Source organism: Polyodon spathula, chromosome 14, assembly GCF_017654505.1.
Source record: "Polyodon spathula isolate WHYD16114869_AA chromosome 14, ASM1765450v1, whole genome shotgun sequence".
NCBI lineage: Eukaryota > Metazoa > Chordata > Actinopteri > Acipenseriformes > Polyodontidae > Polyodon > Polyodon spathula.
In genome coordinates, this window is record NC_054547.1 from 39,505,598 (window position 1) to 39,525,433 (window position 19,836).

A 19,836-nucleotide genomic window follows, 5' to 3' on the forward strand; every position below is an offset into this window, starting at 1 on the left:
TTCACTGCTTTCTTCTTGTTCTTTGCAAGCAATCTGTCGCAGGTCCTTTGGTGTTGTTGGAAAGCTGTGAGTTTCTATAAAAAGAGGAGATAAACGGTTGCATTTATTTCCATGCCCTGCTGTTCCTCCTTAGAGTTCCTCTCTGAACTGATCCTCACAAGACGGGGATTGCCTGTCCTGAAGACACTGCAAGGAGACTGGTCTCAGCTGGGACTCTTCTTTCCAGGGCAGTTTCCAGAGCCATTCGCTTGTCATGTAGATTGTTAAACTGCTGAATTGCCACAAAAAAACAAAAAAAAAACAAGAATAATTCCCAACTAGAATAATTGCAAACCAGTGCAAGATGAAATCTTACTCTCTCCAGTCTACTGTGATGAATGCATGTACAGTGCAGGGACATGGCTACGGATTTGGTCATGGGATCTTGCGCTGTGGGCAGTCAGATTGCTTAGCTGTCAGTCCTGGTGAAGCAGTACTGGGATTCTGTTCCAGGCTGCCTGTCCCAATGGAGCATCACTCTGTTCAGGCTACACTCTAGAAGACTGGGGGCTGTCAGGGAGATTGGCCACATCCAGAGACCAGCAATTCATTACCATGAAAGTGTGTCATTTTAGGTGCCAGCATAGCCAAGCAATGGGATGGTGTCAACATCTATCTGCAGGCATGCCACTAATGTTATTCGTGTTATTTTATTAAAAGAACTGTGCTTGTTTCACTTGCCAAGAAAAGAACAACGATTTTGACATTAAATAAAATGTGCATCATGAATCTGAAAGAGAGTTTTAGGACCAGGAAGTTTTAAAGACGTCAGTGTTCAAGTGAACGAGCCCGGCACACAGACAGCCACTGCACTGAACTCCTCTCAGAGAGTGTAAATCCAGCTCGAACAATCCTGGAGGCTTCTAACCTAACAGACAGAGTCAGCCAATCCCTGGCTGCTGCCTGGGTCCTCTCTCCCTACACCCCAGCTCTGTTGCTGGTTAACACCCAGAGACTAAAGTCAGGCGAGTTTCCCAGGGGGTCGTCTACAGTAGAGAAAGCAAGGCCTGCAGCTCTCCATGCATCGCCATCAGCACGACTCATCTCAGCAATAAGGCATAGGCCATTAGCCCTTAAACTGCTGTACAGTACATATCCAGAGATGAACAGGACGTAATGGGTCTCGTGAGATACTGCTCCAGGTTCATCTGTGAAACTAGTATCCATGGATCCACCATCAATAATGAACAGCACAGTGCATGTATAACGAATCATTACCAACGCTTGTAGAAATGGGGTATACAAATACTTCCCCAGTGGGAGGCCCTGTATTCACCACTAGTCCTGAGAGGAGTTGGGAGTCTAGGGTGGAGAGTCCTCCACAATCGCTCATGTCAGGAGACTTCCTACGTCACTTCACCTGTCGGACTCTGCATGCCCTTTCTGTAGTCAGTCCCAGTCGGTGTTTCATATTAATTTTTTCTGCGCCAGACTGCAGCCATTCTTTCTCCTCCTGAAGAACCTCTTGCTGCACTTCTGGTTGCATTTTTCTCCCACCCTCCTCATTTTTTGGCACCCTGTTCGTGGCTCCACCAAGACGACAGATCACCTGGTGAATCTGCTCCTGGCTCTTGCTAGAGAAGCGTGAGAACGCCAGGGAGAGTCTCCTGGAGCCACGTTCAGGGCCCTGGTCCGGTCCCGGGTTACATTGGAGCACTTGCCCATGCAGAGTCAAAAGGTGACTGCCTTTGTCAACCAGTGGGCTTTAGGTGGCATGCTCTATACCACCCCCCCCCCCCTTTGTTTTGACTATTCAATTTGCAGTCTTTTTGACTGTTTGTTTTTTTTTTCTTTAAAATTAGCCAAATGGCCTCTTTTTGAGTACCCTCTTTTTGAGGATTATAATTTGTATCTTTTCTAGTCCCCCTATGACCATTTAAATAGGACTATCGCTACTAGAACTGCTACTATGACTAGGACTACTTCTTTAATAATAATAATAATAATAATAATAATAATAATAATAATAATAATTTGTATTTTTCGATGCAGTTACTCAACAACCTTGCAATATCACAACTTGAATGCAAAAGCGGCATTGTAAACGAACGTCTGTGAAAGAAAGAAATACAATTCAGAGAGCACCATTCAAGATTTGTATCTCGCCTGCCCGCACACCATGAACAATGTACTGTTTATGTCTTCTCCTTGTAACGGAACCTAACAATACTGTGTTTTTTTTTTTTCTTTCTCTATCTGATATTGTATTTCTTTGTAAAAATCTAAGTCAAAAGCAAGCTCTGATAACAGCTTCCCTGACTGACAGCCCAGCGGAAGTCTATTTTGGTTCTCAGTCTGAGTGCTGGAGATAAGCGTCCCCACTCTGTGGAAAGGCAGGTTAGAACGGGGCTTCTGGATTCCAAAGCCATGTAAACACTGTGTTAGCAAGATTGAAAACAGCTGATGCTATTGCTCATTAGTATTGACCACTCTAATCATTATTCACAGAGGGCTTCCCTGCCATGCAGGCACACAGGAATAGATGTATCGCAGGCCTTGTGGCTGCATTCCCGAAAGATCAGAGATGTGTCCTATCCAGTGCATGGGAGGCACATTTAGGTTTTGCAACTTTCGAGGGGAGAAGAGTTATGTGTGTTATAGCACAGGGGGCCTAAGGGCTTAGTTGGGATCAATGTTAATAATAATAACCTTCACCTGTGCTCAGCTTGATTCACACTCGGTCCTCCAGCTGTGAAACTAAACCTGTATACAAAGCCTTCCCCGATTTATTTGCATTAACTCATCAGCTGGAAAGAGGCTGGCATGAGTGGTGCAATAGGGTTGTGGAGACTGGCAGAGCTCCCAACGGTTTTAAACAGCGAAGACACAATCAGAGAGGCTCAAGCAGGCTCACACTGGCACAGATCACTGGTGCGGAGAGAGAGGACTGGATCCGTGTGCCGCAGCCTCTGCAACTCGCTGGCACTCCTGGAATTAGGCTGGAAAGGGTTTTAGTTTCCTACGGACTGGTTCATACCTCACTGTGAAGAGTGTAAATCACAGTCCTTCCATTCCTTCAAAAAACACATTTCCAAGCAGTACAGTACCAGGCACCTCCGAGGGTTATATGTGCATCCACATGTATTCAAAGCTCTAGATGGGTTCAGGCAATCCAAACACAAGTGGCCATTAAACCAGCAAAAATCAACCTAACCATGTAAATACCAGACCCAAGTCGAGTGTGTCAGTGATTTCAACAATGAGGCACCCAAATAAAGTGAACGACGCTTGTAAATATCATTAAAAGGCTTTGTGCCCTTTTGTATAAGTATAGTTGGTAAATATGTAACTGGCAGATAAATCGTGATCCATTTTTTGACTTGTTTGAACATGCTATCAGGTTGTCATTCGCCCTATCTGTCTTAGGCACTCAACTGTTCCTTTTAGTTTGAATGTGTCACTAATATATTTACTGTGTGTGCTCATCAGTGGGAGTCAGGCTGTTTGTTCCAGGCTTTCACATCTGCTTTAAATACATATTTATTTTATTGGTGACTGGAGGGGAAAAAATCAACATTGAGCAGCAGTGGCAACATCTTGGAAACAGTTTTCTGATAAAAATAATTTCTAAAAATAAACGTGTGTCCTGTTCTGCTCACTTTATAAACATTTCTGGTAATTCTACTGTCAGGAAACTGGGGATTTCCGTCCGTGTCATTGCTGTTGAAACTTCAGGAGGTTTTCATTTGAATGCTGCCTCGTCTGGAGCGGCAGCTGTATTATTTACGGGTTTCACATGTTATACACACACACACACACACATAGGAGATGCAAATTATACTTGTGTTATGGTATGATATCTATAGCACACTGTTGTGTTTTTGATATGCTCGTGCACATAGGTACTGTGTTCACGATTTGGTCGATTTGTGTTAAAGGCTGCTCATGCATCTTCTATTCTGACTCTTAGGGAATCTGTGCAGAAGGAAACTGCAGAGTATGTCCATTATTGAATGGGTTTAAATGGTGTGGTAGCAGTGTATTTGTGTTACAGTTTAATGTGCAATGTGAACTTGGACAGTGAATTTCATAGGTTAGCATCGCAAGTGAAAACATTACAGATGTGGCTGTTTTTCAAATGCAGTCTTGCTACACTTAGATACATTACACTCTATTATGAAAGGCACTTTCAAGAGAGTGTGACCAGATCATGTTCCTGAATGATCCATTCTCATTGAGGGGGACTTTCCTGTGTTTTTGCACAGGCAAGCCAGTTACTGCAGTGGTCTCACTCGCAGAATCTCTGATCCCTTTTCTGAGTGCCTGCTATTGAAATCGATTACACATCCGACCGCAATATTGAGTTTTCAGTTGGCTTTGCTAGATTCAAGACCCAGGAACTGAGCTCTCTATGTTAATATCTTTAAGATAACAATGTGAATCCGCTCGCTTCTTTATAATCCCCCCAGCGTGTTCTTCTTTTTGAGTTTCCAGGCCCGCTTCCTTATCCCATTGCTGAAATCCACAGAGCGAGACTGCGTTTCTCTGCGAAGGCCGTTGAGCGCGTTGGCTTTAAGATTCCAGTGCAGGGCTCTTTTTTGAATTCGCTGTGCCTTAATATCTCAGTGCAGTCTAAGCCTCTGAATTGGAATTTGCTGGTTCATAAATGATGGTTTTGAGTTCAGTGTATTTAAAGTTGCTGGCTCCCCACAGTCACTTGACTTGTTACTGTCACAGAGCTGTGAGGGGAGCCCTCCACTGACACTCTGCAGTGTAGCCAGTGCTATGAGCACCACATTCACAAGCACTGCAATATAGGCAGCAGTGCAGTAAAACTTGTATGTTGTATTCAACTATTGATTGCAAATGCTTGACATCTTGAATGAATTTATTTATGTCATCCTCAGTTCAATCGCTTTGGTGAGCAGTTACTTCAGGTCTCTGATTTGCGTCACTCCCTCTACCCAATAGGTTTGGCTGGAAGGGAAAGGGCTGGGGGGGGGAGCAGCACACCCAGTGCAGGGAAGGGAAAGGGCTGGGGAGGAGCAGCACACCCAGTGCATAGAAGGGAAAGGGCTGGGGAGGAGCGGCACACCCAGTGCAGGGAAGGGAAAGGGCTGGAGAGGAGTGGCACACCCAGTGCATGGAAGGGAAAGAGCAGTGGGAGTTTAATCTCAACATTTATAATATGAATATCTATTTCTGTAGCCCTGGTGCTGCTTCTAGAGGAGAGAGGAGTATAGCAAGCCAGAGCACCAGCTTCGAAGTCCACACCTGCCCTTGAGCGATCCAGATTCAAAGAGTGAGAGAGAGAGAGAGACAGCCAATAAATCACATTGTTTCCACAGATTCTACCTGAAGCTATCAGACAATCGCAAATAGAGCAGGCTGCATCTTGCACACAGCAAGAGGATCAGAATCATTGAATGCAGTTGTTGAAATCGAGGTCTAGGGCTACAATGCAAGGCTCATCATTGGCTCCAAAGCCTTTCCTGTTCTGTTAAAAGCTGCCCACGTCTAAGTATTAGAACCAGTGTGTGGATCATAGAATATCTGTGTCTTGATTGCAGATTAACATTCGGATACAAGAACGTCTGATGAGGGCATCCTACTAAAGGGATAAGATTACAATTTATGTGATGTAAAGTTTGATACTATAGACCAGTCCTGGATCAAAACCATTATGACTTTCTGTTCTGTCTGGAATTACTGGTTTTGTGGTTAATGTCAGGGCTGAAAGATGTTTCTACTGCTTCAAACTTCAGTTTTCCTCTTAGGATTTAATTTATTTTAAACTTTTGTTCATGGTGGTGGAACTTTCTATAAAGATGGACTAGTATCTCTAAAGAAAGGGCAATGTTCAGATGCAAGAGAAATGGGCTGACTTTTTAAGTCTTGTTGAAATTTTGCAGTTTTTGAAGTTAAATGTCAGTTCAGAGTGATCGGTTTTGTAACTGTACAGTCCAGGGTTGCTAGGTGTCATCCTGCTTGTTGAACATCGGCTCCACATGTCAGAACCAAATTTAGAAAAAAAGAAAGAAAGAAGGGGTTGAGTCATTTCCGAGTCCTAAAATAGCCGTGATCCAGCCAGGACTAATTCACCGACGTTATTATAACTGGCACTTTACTAGATTGCATCCCTGGGTTTCATTAGTTCTTATGAATCACTGTGAATTTTGCTTTGTTTGAGATTTTATTTAATTTATTTTGTTGTCAGCGATCCATAGACAGGTATGATGCCTGTGACTTTTTTGAATTTCATTATTTTTACATTTTCCAATTATTTTAGTGACAAAGAGCACAGCCTGGATTCTGAGGAACAGCAGTCTGGTAATATCGTGGCCTCTTTTTGGGGTTGTTTTTACAGCTGCTCACAGTAATTGCTGTTGCAACATTTAATTGCTGGCAGCTTCACTGGTAATTAACGAGTTGTTTTCAAACCTTTTTAATAGCTGCAGTCACAGCTTTGCACCAGTTTCCTGTTCTTGTCAGAAGTGTCGGAAGATTTTGGCAAGCCCACCTGCTTGGCTTTTGAATGGAAAGAATGTGGCAGGCTGTTGCACTCCACGAAGATGACACATTGATGTCATAACAATTAACCATGTTGAGTGAGTCTCTGGGGTGATCTGCAGTAAGAACACACTAGCCACACTCTGTGTTACTGTAAGGGTCCTCTTAAAGACCGCTCTACAGCCAGACTTAACCCAAGATGTCCATCACATTACTAGACGTATTAACCATGTCATGACTGTTCATCTCTCCTCTGTGCCTCCCTCACAGTTCTGGATGTCTGCCCTGGCTACCACCATCCCTGTCCCATGTGGAGCCTTCATGCCAGTCTTTGTGATAGGTAAGAAGCTTTCTCACTGCACTGGCTGTCTGGCGGCTCATCCTGTTTCTATTGGGCGTCTATTTTTCTCTCCAATGGGAAGAGCAATAGATTTCTAGAGACCAAGCTCAGAACATCTCTAGTCTTTATGATTCCAAACAACCCTAAATGACAGCTTGTGACTAGGGGACTGTGTTGCTGTGCTGTCCTGTCGCCTGTGTCCACAGTGTGCTGGTCTTGTGTCGTCCTCCAGGTGCTGCTTTTGGGCGGCTGGTTGGGGAGAGCATGGCGGCCTGGTTTCCAGACGGCATTCACGCAGACGGGAATGTTTACCGCATTGTGCCCGGTGGCTACGCCGTGGTGGGTGAGTTTCCTGGCTGTGCCCCCTCTCCTCCCTGCGACCCCCAGGTCGCAATTAAAAAGAACCTCTGCACTGTATTTATTGTCTAATGAGCCACTAAATAACCTGGGGGATCGCTTTCTTTTCAACGGTAACAGAAGAGTGTATAGATTTTTATTTTTAATAAATAAACACCTAAGATTCACATTGGATATTAAATGTGGGTTTGATTTAAAGTCATGTCTGCTAGTTAAGCTTCTTGTGTGTTAATTGAATTCGCGCTGTGGAACCCAGGAGCCCAATTATCCAGACAGGTTGAACACCAGAAGTCTCTGACAACCCTGGCTTCATAACCTTGCACCACAGAGCAGATATTTAGAGAATACATTTCATTTCATGTGATAGTCACCAGAACTGAAGGTTTTAGTCCTGTTTCTCTCCTGACTCCCTGTCCTGTTCTGTTTCTCTCCTGACTCCCTGTCCTGTCCTGTGCTGTTTCTCTCTTGACTCACTGTCCTGTGCTGTTCCTCTCCTGACTCCCTGTCCTGTTCTATTTCTCTCCTGACTCCCTGTCCTGTGCTGTTCCTCTCCTGACTCCCTGTCCTGTGCTGTTCCTCTCCTGACTCATTGTCCTACTGTTTCTCTCCTGACTCCCTGTCCTGCTCTGTTTCTCTCCTGACTCCCTGTCCTGTCCTGTTCCTCTCCTGACTCACTGTCCTGCTCTGTTTCTCTCCTGACTCCCTGTCCTGTGCTGTTTCTCTCCTGACTCCCTGTCCTGTCTTGTTTCTCTCCTGACTCCCTGTCCTGTGCTGTTTCTCTCCTGACTCCCTGTCCTGTGCTGTTTCTCTCCTGACTCCCTGTCCTGTGCTGTTTCTCTCCTGACTCCCTGTGCTGTGCTGTTTTTCTCCTGACTCCCTGTCCTGTGCTGTTTCTCTCCTGACTCCCTGTCCTGTGTTGTTTCTCTCCTGACTCCCTGTCCTGTGCTGTTTCTCTCCTGACTCCCTGTCCTGTGCTGTTTCTCTCCTGACTCCCTGTCCTGTGCTGTTTCTCTCCTGACTCCCTGTCCTGTGTTGTTTCTCTCCTGACTCCCTGTCCTGTGTTGTTTCTCTCCTGACTCCCTGTCCTGTGCTGTTTCTCTCCTGACTCCCTGACCTGTCCTGTTCTTCTCCTGACTCACTGCCCTGCTGTTTCTCTCTTGACTCCCTGTCTTGTGCTATGTTTAGGAGCAGCAGCGCTGGCTGGAGCAGTGACCCACACCGTGTCCACAGCGGTCATCGTGTTCGAGCTGACTGGCCAGATCTCTCACATCCTCCCTGTGATGATTGCAGTGATCATGGCCAATGCTGTGGCTCAGAGCCTGCAGCCCTCGTTGTACGACAGTATCATCCGCATCAAGAAGCTTCCCTACCTGCCCGAGCTGGGCTGGGGCCACCACGAGTGAGTCTGTCTGTCTATCTGTCTGTCTGCATGACATATTCATTCAAATATCAAATATATCGGACCTGTCAGGTTACCGTCAGTGTGTGTAAAGAATGTGTGAAGATGGATTGGTGTGTTGTCTGCAGTATCTGCCTATATTGTCTATTTTTTCATGAGCTGTCCATGCTTCTACAAGCTGGCTCTTGTTTTATCACACTGGTCTGACCCCATAACTGGGATCCAGTGTGCCAGATGCTGTCTCTGAAATACTGCTGCCGTTTACTCAGATAAACGAGTTTGGTTCAATAGCAGAGGTATTGAGCGGTTTGAGCAGAAAAATACCTGACGGTTCTGTGTGGGTTACACAACAAAACAAAGAAACAAGCTATTTATCCCTAAAGCCATCCAAGAAAAGCTTCCCTCGTTCTGTTACCCACTTGCAGCACTGTGTCTACCCTTTATATTCCTTCATGCTTTCACTGTATCCCCTGCAGAAGGTAAAGCAAACAATGCAACGCTTCACATTTCCCAATCTTCGTGGAGCTGAGGTTGCTGTTTTTGATCTGTATTACATCTAGTTTGTTTGTGTTTGTATTGTGGTCCCCAGAGATTGAAGGTGCCAGTGCAGGATGCAGGTTGTGCTCTTAATTGTACTGTGTCGTGTATTCCTTGTATATGCATTTCCTCCCTTCCTGTTCCACCCCTGTCAGCAGCGAGAGTGAGACAAACTCAATTTGGCACTTTTCTGTGCAGTTAGTTTTAATGAGCATTAAGTAATAGAGGAGAGCCCAGGGATTAGTTAACTGGTAACGCGTCCTCCTCCTGGTCCCACACCATAGCGCTGTCAGTCATTGCAACTGTCTGTTCATAAGAGGACAAACATGGTCTATTACAGAGCGCTTACCTGTTAGTTCAGAGATGATTTAGAGCTATCTGAAAATTATTTAAAGATATATCATTTAAAGCTCCATTTAGAGATATCTGGAAATCATCTTGAGATATCGCTACATGTATTTTAGATATCTTTTAAAATGATTTACAGATGTATCTTCAAATGTTTAGAGCTACTTGGAAAGTGATTTTGAGATATCTCTAAATATTTAGACATCTCTAAATTGATTTGAGATATTTCTGAATGATAGTTTGGCTTGCCATATGTGTTGGCTCAAGGGTTCAGCACGTGTTGGTTTGTACAGAATCTTCGAGATGCTAATTAAACCTGCTTAACAAACCTCAATAGCTGTGTCCAACCCTGCTCAGCTTCTCTGTGTCAATAACATCGAATGTAACATGGCAACAGGCTGTGTGTGTGTGTGTGTGTGTGTGTGTGTGTGTGTAACTGCACAACTATACACACGTCTGTAATGCAATAGAAAGCCAGGAATCAGGATTTGAAAATGTTGCACTAAATGCTCCTTTATGTTTGTCTTCTAATGTATGATTTGATGTGGTACCAGCAGCCTGGCAGATATTTACCTGCTGTCAGATTAATCCGATCTGATTTGATTGTTGTTACTGATTGTTATCTTTGTGTAACTGCAGTTCCTTAGTGCTGAAAGAGTAAATACCCCATTGGTTTTTCATTGCTGTTTTGAGTAGGCTGTGCTGATGACTAAGAAGTGGTGTGAGATTGTGTGTGTGTGTTTTTTTTTTAATAGAGAGCTTGTTGGCATCTTCAGTGTCATTGTGTGTTTGTTGGAATCGAAGGCTCCTTGTTAAAGAGGTTCTCGGCTCGACTCCACAGGGCAGCAAAGAGCAGGTCTGCAAAGAACAGGGCCGTTTACTCTGGTGCACTGTCATAACAAGCTAGGGCAGCATGAGCCCATCTCTCTCTCTCTCTGTCTCTCTCTCTCTCTCTCTCTCTCTCTCTCTCTCTCTCTCTCTCTCTCTCTCTCTCTCTCTCTCTCTCTCTCTCTCTCTCTCTCTCTCTCTCTTTGCTCTCTCTCTGATAACTACATTATCAATCAGTTGGATCCCAGTGTAACTGCCAGGTTGTAAACAATGTTCATCATCCTAATAAAATGCATGGTCACAAGCTCTCACATTTTTTTTTTTTTTTTTTGTACACATTCCAATTTTGAACCCTTTAACATTTGAGTCCCCAGATAAGAGAAATCCCCAATAAAACCAGCCTCTCTTCAAGCACAGAACCACCCCTTGCATTTCTGTTTTTCAACACTTCGACACCTGGCCCTGCCTTTCCATGACCACAGTACAACAGTTATGTAGTAAGAGATGGAAGTGAATCCTATTAGTTTTGCATGTGTGTCTTGCAGCAGATTGTGTAATGTGCCGGCTGCCCGGCTTGTTAGTATTCTGTGCATTCTCGCTCAAGCAGATACATTACTTAATCTTGTCTGAATAGCAAATCCACTGTAATAAAAAATAAAAAAAACGTTCCCTTGCAAAGTGGCTGCAGCAGTACTGAGGGAGAGGGGGGTTAGGAGTTAAACAACAGGATATCAGAAATGTGCCTTTTGTATTTGGTGGCTTTGCCAGAGGTTCTGGAACGATATTAGCTCTGGCCTCTGTGTCCTGGTCAAACCTTCTCCTTTACCTGCCAGTGTCGAGCGGCCTCCATCTCCACAGAGCCCCCTGTTCATTAACCCGGTATCCCTCCAGCCCTGCTCGACACTGCCAGCGCAGACTAACACATTGCAAACACACAGGCCATTGGGGTTTGGGTCAGTGTAGTCAGAGAGTTAGAACTGAGGGACTGAGAAGCTGTGTAGTCTAGTGGTTAGAGCTGAGGGACTGGGAAGCTGTGTAGTCTAGTCTTAGATTTGAAGGACTGGAAGGGCACTGTAGACTCGTTGTTAGAGCTGAGTGATGGTGAGCCACTAGGAGGCAGCGTGAGTATTACTGGTGTTGGACTGGGAGGCAGTGTGGTCTCATAGTGATTTTTGAGGTTCAGTAAATAGGATATTCAGAACAACAAAACCATACACCCACACAAAAAGAGATTTTGGAGTTTTTTTTTGGTTGGCAGATTTTCAACTTTCAATCTGCGATAAATGCCTGGCACATATCTACAAGTGAGTAGCTGAATGGGGATCTCAGCAGGTGGTATTTCTATACCCACGGCAGTTCACATTGTGTGTATTTGCAGCTCTGATATTTTGCGTAGTCTCCAGTGTTAAGAGGAGAATCCTCAGAGCTGAGCTGGAAAGTGAAGGATGGAATATTAATGGTGAAACAGACACTCATTATTGAAAATATGAAATGAAACCGAGTCATTACAAAATAGATAATAAACAGACAAAACTCCCATTGGTAAAGCACTGATGGTAGTCATTTAATACTGCACATTTATTACATCTGAAAGATCCAGAACAGAGAAAGGCTCCCCAGAAATGCCGCTGTCGTGAGAGCAGAACGTACTGATGGATCACATTTTAAACTATTCTGTTGAGGAAACCAGCATAACAGTCTAAAAGAGTTTCATCAATATCAAACTGAATTTAATGCATTCAGATAGACTAGAGGGTAAAGGGTCAGTGTTATTACAGGACTCAGGACAGTGTACAGGGTCAGTGTTATTACAGGACTCGGGACAGCGTACAGGGTCAGTGTTATTACAGGACTCAGGGGTTATTACACTCGGGACAGCGTACGGGGTCAGTGTTATTACAGGACTCAGGACAGCGTACAGGGTCAGTGTTATTACAGGACTCGGGACAGCGTACAGGGTCAGTGTTATTACAGGACTCGGGACAGCGTACAGGGTCAGTGTTATTACAGGACTCGGGACAGCGTACGGGGTCAGTGTTATTACAGGACTCGGGACAGCGTACGGGGTCAGTGTTATTACAGGACTCGGGACAGCGTGCGGGGTCAGTGTTATTACAGGACTCGGGACAGCGTGCGGGGTCAGTGTTATTACAGGACTCGGGACAGCGTGCGGGGTCAGTGTTATTACAGGACTCGGGACAGCGTGCGGGGTCAGTGTTATTACAGGACTCGGGACAGCGTGCGGGGTCAGTGTTATTACAGGACTCGGGACAGCGTGCGGGGTCAGTGTTATTACAGGACTCGGGACAGCGTGCGGGGTCAGTGTTATTACAGGACTCGGGACAGCGTGCGGGGTCAGTGTTATTACAGGACTCGGGACAGTTATTACAGGTCGGGCGGGGTCAGTGTTATTACAGGACTCGGGACAGCGTGCGGGGTCAGTGTTATTACAGGACTCGGGACAGCGTGCGGGGTCAGTGTTATTACAGGACTCGGGACAGCGTGCGGGGTCAGTGTTATTACAGGACTCGGGACAGCGTGCGGGGTCAGTGTTATTACAGGACTCGGGACAGCGTGCGGGGTCAGTGTTATTACAGGACTCGGGACAGCGTGCGGGGTCAGTGTTATTACAGGACTCGGGACAGCGTGCGGGGTCAGTGTTATTACAGGACTCGGGACAGCGTGCGGGGTCAGTGTTATTACAGGACTCGGGACAGCGTGCGGGGTCAGTGTTATTACAGGACTCGGGACAGCGTGCGGGGTCAGTGTTATTACAGGACTCGGGACAGCGTGCGGGGTCAGTGTTATTACAGGACTCGGGACAGTCAGTGTTATTACAGGACTCGGGACAGCGTGCGGGGTCAGTGTTATTACAGGACTCGGGACAGCGTGCGGGGTCAGTGTTATTACAGGACTCGGGACAGCGTGCGGGGTCAGTGTTATTACAGGACTCGGGACAGCGTGCGGGGTCAGTGTTATTACAGGACTCGGGACAGCGTGCGGGGTCAGTGTTATTACAGGACTCGGGACAGCGTGCGGGGTCAGTGTTATTACAGGACTCGGGACAGCGTGCGGGGTCAGTGTTATTACAGGACTCGGGACAGCGTGCGGGGTCAGTGTTATTACAGGACTCGGGACAGCGTCGGGACAGCGGGGTCAGTGTTATTACAGGACTCGGGACAGCGTGCGGGGTCAGTGTTATTACAGGACTCGGGACAGCGTACGGGGTCAGTGTTATTACAGGACTCGGGACAGCGTGCGGGGTCAGTGTTATTACAGGACTCGGGACAGCGTGCGGGGTCAGTGTTATTACAGGACTCGGGACAGCGTCGGGACGGGGTCAGTGTTATTACAGGACTCGGGACAGCGTACGGGGTCAGTGTTATTACAGGACTCGGGACAGCGTACGGGGTCAGTGTTATTACAGGACTCGGGACAGCGTGCGGGGTCAGTGTTATTACAGGACTCGGGACAGTCAGTGTGCGGGGTCAGTGTTATTACAGGACTCGGGACAGCGTGCGGGGTCAGTGTTATTACAGGACTCGGGACAGCGTACGGGGTCAGTGTTATTACAGGACTCGGGACAGCGTGCGGGGTCAGTGTTATTACAGGACTCGGGACAGCGTGCGGTGTCAGTGTTATTACAGGACTCGGGACAGCGTGCGGTGTCAGTGTTATTACAGGACTCGGGACAGCGTGCGGGGTCAGTGTTATTACAGGACTCGGGACAGCGTGCGGGGTCAGTGTTATTACAGGACTCGGGACAGCGTGCGGGGTCAGTGTTATTACAGGACTCGGGACAGCGTGCGGGGTCAGTGTTATTACAGGACTCGGGACAGCGTGCGGGTGTCAGTGTTATTACAGGACTCGGGACAGCGTGCGGGGTCAGTGTTATTACAGGACTCGGGACAGCGTGCGGGGTCAGTGTTATTACAGGACTCGGGACAGCGTGCGGGGGGTCAGTGTTATTACAGGACTCGGGACAGCGTGCGGGGTCAGTGTTATTACAGGACTCGGGACAGCGTGCGGGGTCAGTGTTATTACAGGACTCGGGACAGCGTGCGGGGTCAGTGTTATTACAGGACTCGGGACAGCGTGCGGGGTCAGTGTTATTACAGGACTCGGGACAGCGTGCGGGGTCAGTGTTATTACAGGACTCGGGACAGCGTGCGGGGTCAGTGTTATTACAGGACTCGGGACAGCGTGCGGGGTCAGTGTTATTACAGGACTCGGGACAGCGTGCGGGGTCAGTGTTATTACAGGACTCGGGACAGCGTGCGGGGTCAGTGTTATTACAGGACTCGGGACAGCGTGCGGGGTCAGTGTTATTACAGGACTCGGGACAGCGTACGGGGTCAGTGTTATTACAGGACTCGGGACAGTGTACGGGGTCAGTGTTATTACAGGACTCGGGACAGTGTACAGGGTCAATTCACTTTCTTATTTTTGTGTAGGTTGTTAAAGTACATGGTGCTAATGAAAAGCGCAAACATTATGGTAAAGGTGAATTAGATTTTTTAATGGGAAATTATTAGTCGTTTGAGGAGTCATTTGTTGGTGCATTCCTTCAGCGGGAGGTACAGCATGGAAAAGAGAGCAAGACTGTACTGTTTTATAAATGCTATGAAAACATTAAAAATCAATTACACGTTTAACATCAGCCGATCCCTTACTCTCTGTTACCTGTGAGTGACACGACTCCCATCAAGTGACAGCTTCTGTAGATTCAGAACGGCTTTTTCTCAATAGATTTACTCGGGCAGACAAAAATGAATTGAAATGTATTGAGCAGGTGATTGATTGATTGATTGATTGAAACCCAACCTACAAGCCAGGTGGATGCAGCACAGCAGGAGGCAGGATTGGTCAGGAGTATGGTGTCTGTCTATCCTTCAGTTAAGAATCAGAACGGTGGAGTTCTATCCCGCCTCAATCACTGACCTGCAAACACCAATGATCAGGCCAGCCTGAGCAGCCAATCTGAAGCCAGCATCCTGACCCCACAGGGTTTTCTCTGGAGAGTCCGGGTTAGATATTTATAGAGCTGAAATTATCCAGTCTCCACACTGGGAACTCAAGGCAGCTCTGAGCCCAAGGCAATTATGTGGAATAAGGTCTTAAGCTTGCAGAGCTGTGGTATGGGGCTAGTGTTTACTGATCGACTGTGCTCTCCCAGCAGAGCAGTCTGAACCCTCGCTGCAAATCTGAAATTGCAATCGGCTTTCCATCTGTCTGTCAAAATCTCCTTGATACTGATCTCTGAAGGGCGAGGAGAGATCGAGGGGAGAGGCGACAATGTGACAATGGCACGTGGGCGTCTGGGTTTAGAGAAAACATATGGGAAATGAGAAACTGGTGCCTGCTCCCTGTGAAATAGCATGGGCTGCAGGACTGCCCCTCCTCTTACTGTACTGTTCAATCATTCAAGCAACTCTTTCACAGTGCTCCCTTCAAAACCTGATTCCACAGTGCTCCCTCCTCCTGCAACCTTGCAGTGTTCGACACTGAATGTTTGTTTTTTTCTCACAGTAAATGTTGTATATTTTATTTTTTTGTTCACATAGATTCTTGTCACAGCTCTCGATCAATCCAGTCAATCAGTTGATTGATCAGTTCCTATGAGTTCAAACTGGTTGATCCCCTGACGTTATACTGTAGTCAACTGAAAACCATCTCTCTGTCTTGTGGTTCGCCTCTCTTCCTCTCCCTCTCCATCTCCTTCTCCCTCTGCCTTGCTGTGATCCTGCAGGAAATACAATATCCGCGTGGAGGACATCATGGTGCGTGAGGTGCACTATGTCACCCTGAACTGCTGCTACCGGGACCTGCATGACGTGCTGCAGATAGGCAATCTCAAGACCCTTGCGCTGGTGGAGTCTGTAGGTAAGAGGGGGGCACTGCCCAAGCCCTGGCCCCACATCACTGCTCAGAGTCAGGGCTCTTTCTGGAGAATGGTCCATGTAGATAGGTAGATACATTAGTAAGCAGAAATATGAATTGAACTTTCTCCATTCGTGGAGATCAAAGAACAGCAAAACTGAAAGATCAATGCATGAAAACCCTTACTGCAGATGGTTTAAGTGATGCTCTCAGCTCCACCAACAAGCAAGACACACGACTCCCATTTGAATTGCAAAGCAGCAAAAAACATTCTGCAGTGCTTTCTGTTTTTTTTATTTTTAATCTTAATTGATTTATGTTTCTTGCCCAAGCCACACTGAGCTTCAAACTATTCCAGGAAAAGCCTGTGATGCAATTGGTGCCTATTTGCCTCTTTGCCAAAATCTAAAGTCCTGTTCAATCCTAGTAACATTATAAACACCAGTCACAGTTTGTTTTGCAATTTGAGTTACACAAAAAACAAATTTGCAATATTGATAACATTTAGTGAGGGACCATTATGCAGTAAAGCACAGTCCACTTACTGTCAGATTTGTGAATTATCAACTCTTTTCAACCCTCTTTGCTGCAAATAAATGATGACTCGATGAGTTTTTGTTTTTGCTGCCCCATGTCTGTCTCTGTCCCCCCAGAGTCGATGATCCTCCTGGGCTCCATCGAGCGCTCGCAGCTCCAGGCTCTGCTGACCCAGCAGCTGGGGCGGCATAACCGCATGGCATACCTGCAGGAGAGGGCACAGGCTGCCAAGAAGCGCCTCTCCACCCAGAGTCAGGGCGGCAATGAGCCGGACAGCCAGCGTGCCAGCCAGGAGGTGCGCTTCCAGGTCAGCGTGCACCCCTTTCTCATAACAACGAGGAATTATTATTTCACAGGGGGATGAGCTGTGGAGATTGAGGGGACTGCATTTTGGAAGGACTTGATTGAAGCCTTTTGATCTTAAAAGGAGTTGACAGCCGAGCAGAGCACAGAAACAAGGACCAGATGGTTACAGCACATTGTGTGGGAGTGTGTACTGGAGAGGGACCCCTCCCAGCACAGTACAGTGTGTGGGAGTGTATACTGGAGAGGGACCCCTCCCAGCACAGTACAGTGTGTGGGAGTGTGTACTGGAGAGGGACCCCTCCCAGCACAGTACAGTGTGTGGGAGTGTGTACTGGAGAGGGACCTGCAGAGTAGGTCTTTGAAACCCTGGGTCCAATGCACAGCAGAGGGGTGGGATCCATAGCATTCTGAGGATAGTAGTTCTGTAGTATTAGTAGTACATAACATATCATATAGAGTAAGGCACTTGTAACTTCTCAACCGAACTACCGGTACAGTTCTTCTCGCCCTTTTCCTTTTCCCCCTCTCTGTATCTCTTTCTCCCTGTCCCCCTCTTTCTGTATCTCTTTCTCTCTTCCTCTCTGTATCTCTTTCTCCCTCTCCCCCTCTCTCTGTATCTCTTTCTTTCTCCTTCTCCTATGTTCTCTGTATCTCTCCCCAGCTCTCTGTATCGCTTTCTCTCCTCTTTCTCTGTATCTTTCTCCCTCTCCCCCTCTCTGTATCTCTTTCTCTCTCCCCCTCTCTATCTCTTTCTCCCTCTCTCTGTATCTCTTTCTCCCTCTCTGTATCTTTCTTCCTCTCCCCCTCTCTGCATCTTTCTCTCTCCCCCTCTTTCTGCTTCTCTCTCTCCCCTCTGTATCTTTCTCCCTGTCTCTCCCTTATCTCTGTATCGCTTTCTCTTCCCATCTCTCTGTATCTCTTTCTCTCTCCCCATCTCTCTGTATTGCTTTCTCTCTCCCTCTCTGTGTCTCTTTCCCTCTCCCCTCTCTTTGTATCTTTCTTTCTCCCTCCATCTCTCACTGTATCTCTCTCCATCTCTCTATCTTTTTCTCTCTCCCTCTCTCCCACACCCCCTGCTCTGTCTATTGTGTAACCCCTGATTGCCATGCTGGGCACATTGTGCAGATAGGATGTGCTCTGCATTACAATCTCACAATGAGGAGTTTTGAGGGGAGAAAGGATATTAAAAACCCTGCAGAGCTCAGCAAATTCAAGGGAGCTGGGAGAGAAAGGGGAGCAGAGGGAACTCGCCCGGAGCACTTCAGAAACTGTCACTGTTCTTTATCAGCAAGAAAGCCATTAGAGAACATTACTATCTGACTGAGTTCGTAGAGCAGACAACACTAAATACAAACTAGCATAATGCTTGCATAATAATTAAATGCCATCGTTTTTCTTATGTGTCTGTTTCCTGTCTGTCAGGGATTAAAGTCAAACCAACTAGCAGTATGCTTTAGAAGGGAATACAGAAAGAAAGGGAGGGAGAGAGAGAAAAAATAAATAAAAAAGACAAAAAAATTAAAAACCGCAAGAGACAGGAAATGCCCTGTCCTATATAACTTCAGTGTCCAGGTATGGATTATTGATACTGAGATGTGATAAGGAGGAGTCTGTCATTGCTCTTCAGTGTCCAGGTATGGATTATTGATACTGAGATGTGATAAGGAGGAGTCTATCGTTGCTCTTCAGTGTCCAGGTATGGATTATTGATACTGAGATGTGATAAGGAGGAGTCTGTCGTTGCTCTTCAGTGTCCAGGTATGGATTATTGATACTGAGATGTGATAAGGAGGAGTCTGTCGTTGCTGTTCAGTGTCCAGGTATGGATTATTGATACTGAGATGTGATAAGGAGGAGTCTGTCGTTGCTCTTCAGTGTCCGGGTATGGATTATTGATACTGAGATGTGAGAAGAAGACCATCAATCCTCTTCTGTGTTCTGGCAGTAGTACTCTGTTCCCAATGATTCCGTTTTGACAGTGTGGCTTGGCAACCCATTCCATACCCTCATCACTACCTTCTGTCCTCAGTCTGTCTCTATTTAGTTTCCAGCTGTGTCCGCCAGTCCTGGTCTCTGTGCTGCGCTCATGTGTTGGGCAGAGAGCTGTGTCAGTGTCCTCATTTCTGTCTTTTCTTTGCTGTGTATTTTTGTCTCTGCCCAGATCTCCACGGATACGTCCACATTCAGCCCCTCAAACGTAGGACTGCAGAAGCCCCTGAAGCCAGCACTGAAACGAGCCTCCTGCCCCACAATAGAGACCCCCACTGGTAAGCCCTCTCAGTCTAGGCAGTGCTGGGAATAGGGGACATTAACTGCTGGACAGTTGGTGCTATGGTTATGAAAACCAACTGTAGCAGTTTCTGTTTACTGTATCCTGAGCTTAGTGTTGCAGCTAGTGAGAATAATACAGTGTTGTTATTTACAACGTGAAAATCTACATTTAGATAAAGAAGATGTTAATATTGGTCCTGGGTCATGGCAGAGCGTGAAAGCAGTTCAACTGATTGCTCCCCGTTATGTAAATGTGAGGATTTCAGTTGTGCGTAGGGCTGCCTGTCCTCGATTTCTCAAGCTGGTGCCCTCTCCTCTCTGAAACTGAATTTCCAGATGGATTTTATGACAAACTGCTAAGCCAGCGTGCAGTGGCGGCCTCTCACTTTATACCCATCCATCTGAAGTTAAGCCTTTTGTTCTGCCGTTTGCTCTGCAGGTTGTTAATTGATTCTAGAGTTCAGTGACCTTTTATAAAAATGAAATTAAAAAAGGCTCTATTTTCCTCAAGGGTCTCAGCTGTTCTGAAGGTGTATATAATGAG

General features: G+C 46.4%; 1 protein-coding gene across 2 annotated transcripts in view; it reads left to right on the plus strand.

Moving 5' to 3' along the window:
• Positions 1 to 19,836, plus strand: part of LOC121326839 (chloride channel protein 2-like) — a 131,359-nt gene that overhangs the window by 89,099 nt on the left and 22,424 nt on the right. For both annotated transcript variants that reach the window (XM_041270410.1, XM_041270411.1), the window contains exons 13-18: positions 6,760 to 6,829; positions 7,062 to 7,172; positions 8,372 to 8,585; positions 16,048 to 16,181; positions 16,832 to 17,022; positions 19,183 to 19,288. In XM_041270410.1, coding sequence (XP_041126344.1) covers positions 6,760 to 6,829; positions 7,062 to 7,172; positions 8,372 to 8,585; positions 16,048 to 16,181; positions 16,832 to 17,022; positions 19,183 to 19,288 — 826 coding nt within the window. The remainder of the gene's footprint in view (positions 1 to 6,759; positions 6,830 to 7,061; positions 7,173 to 8,371; positions 8,586 to 16,047; positions 16,182 to 16,831; positions 17,023 to 19,182; positions 19,289 to 19,836) is intronic.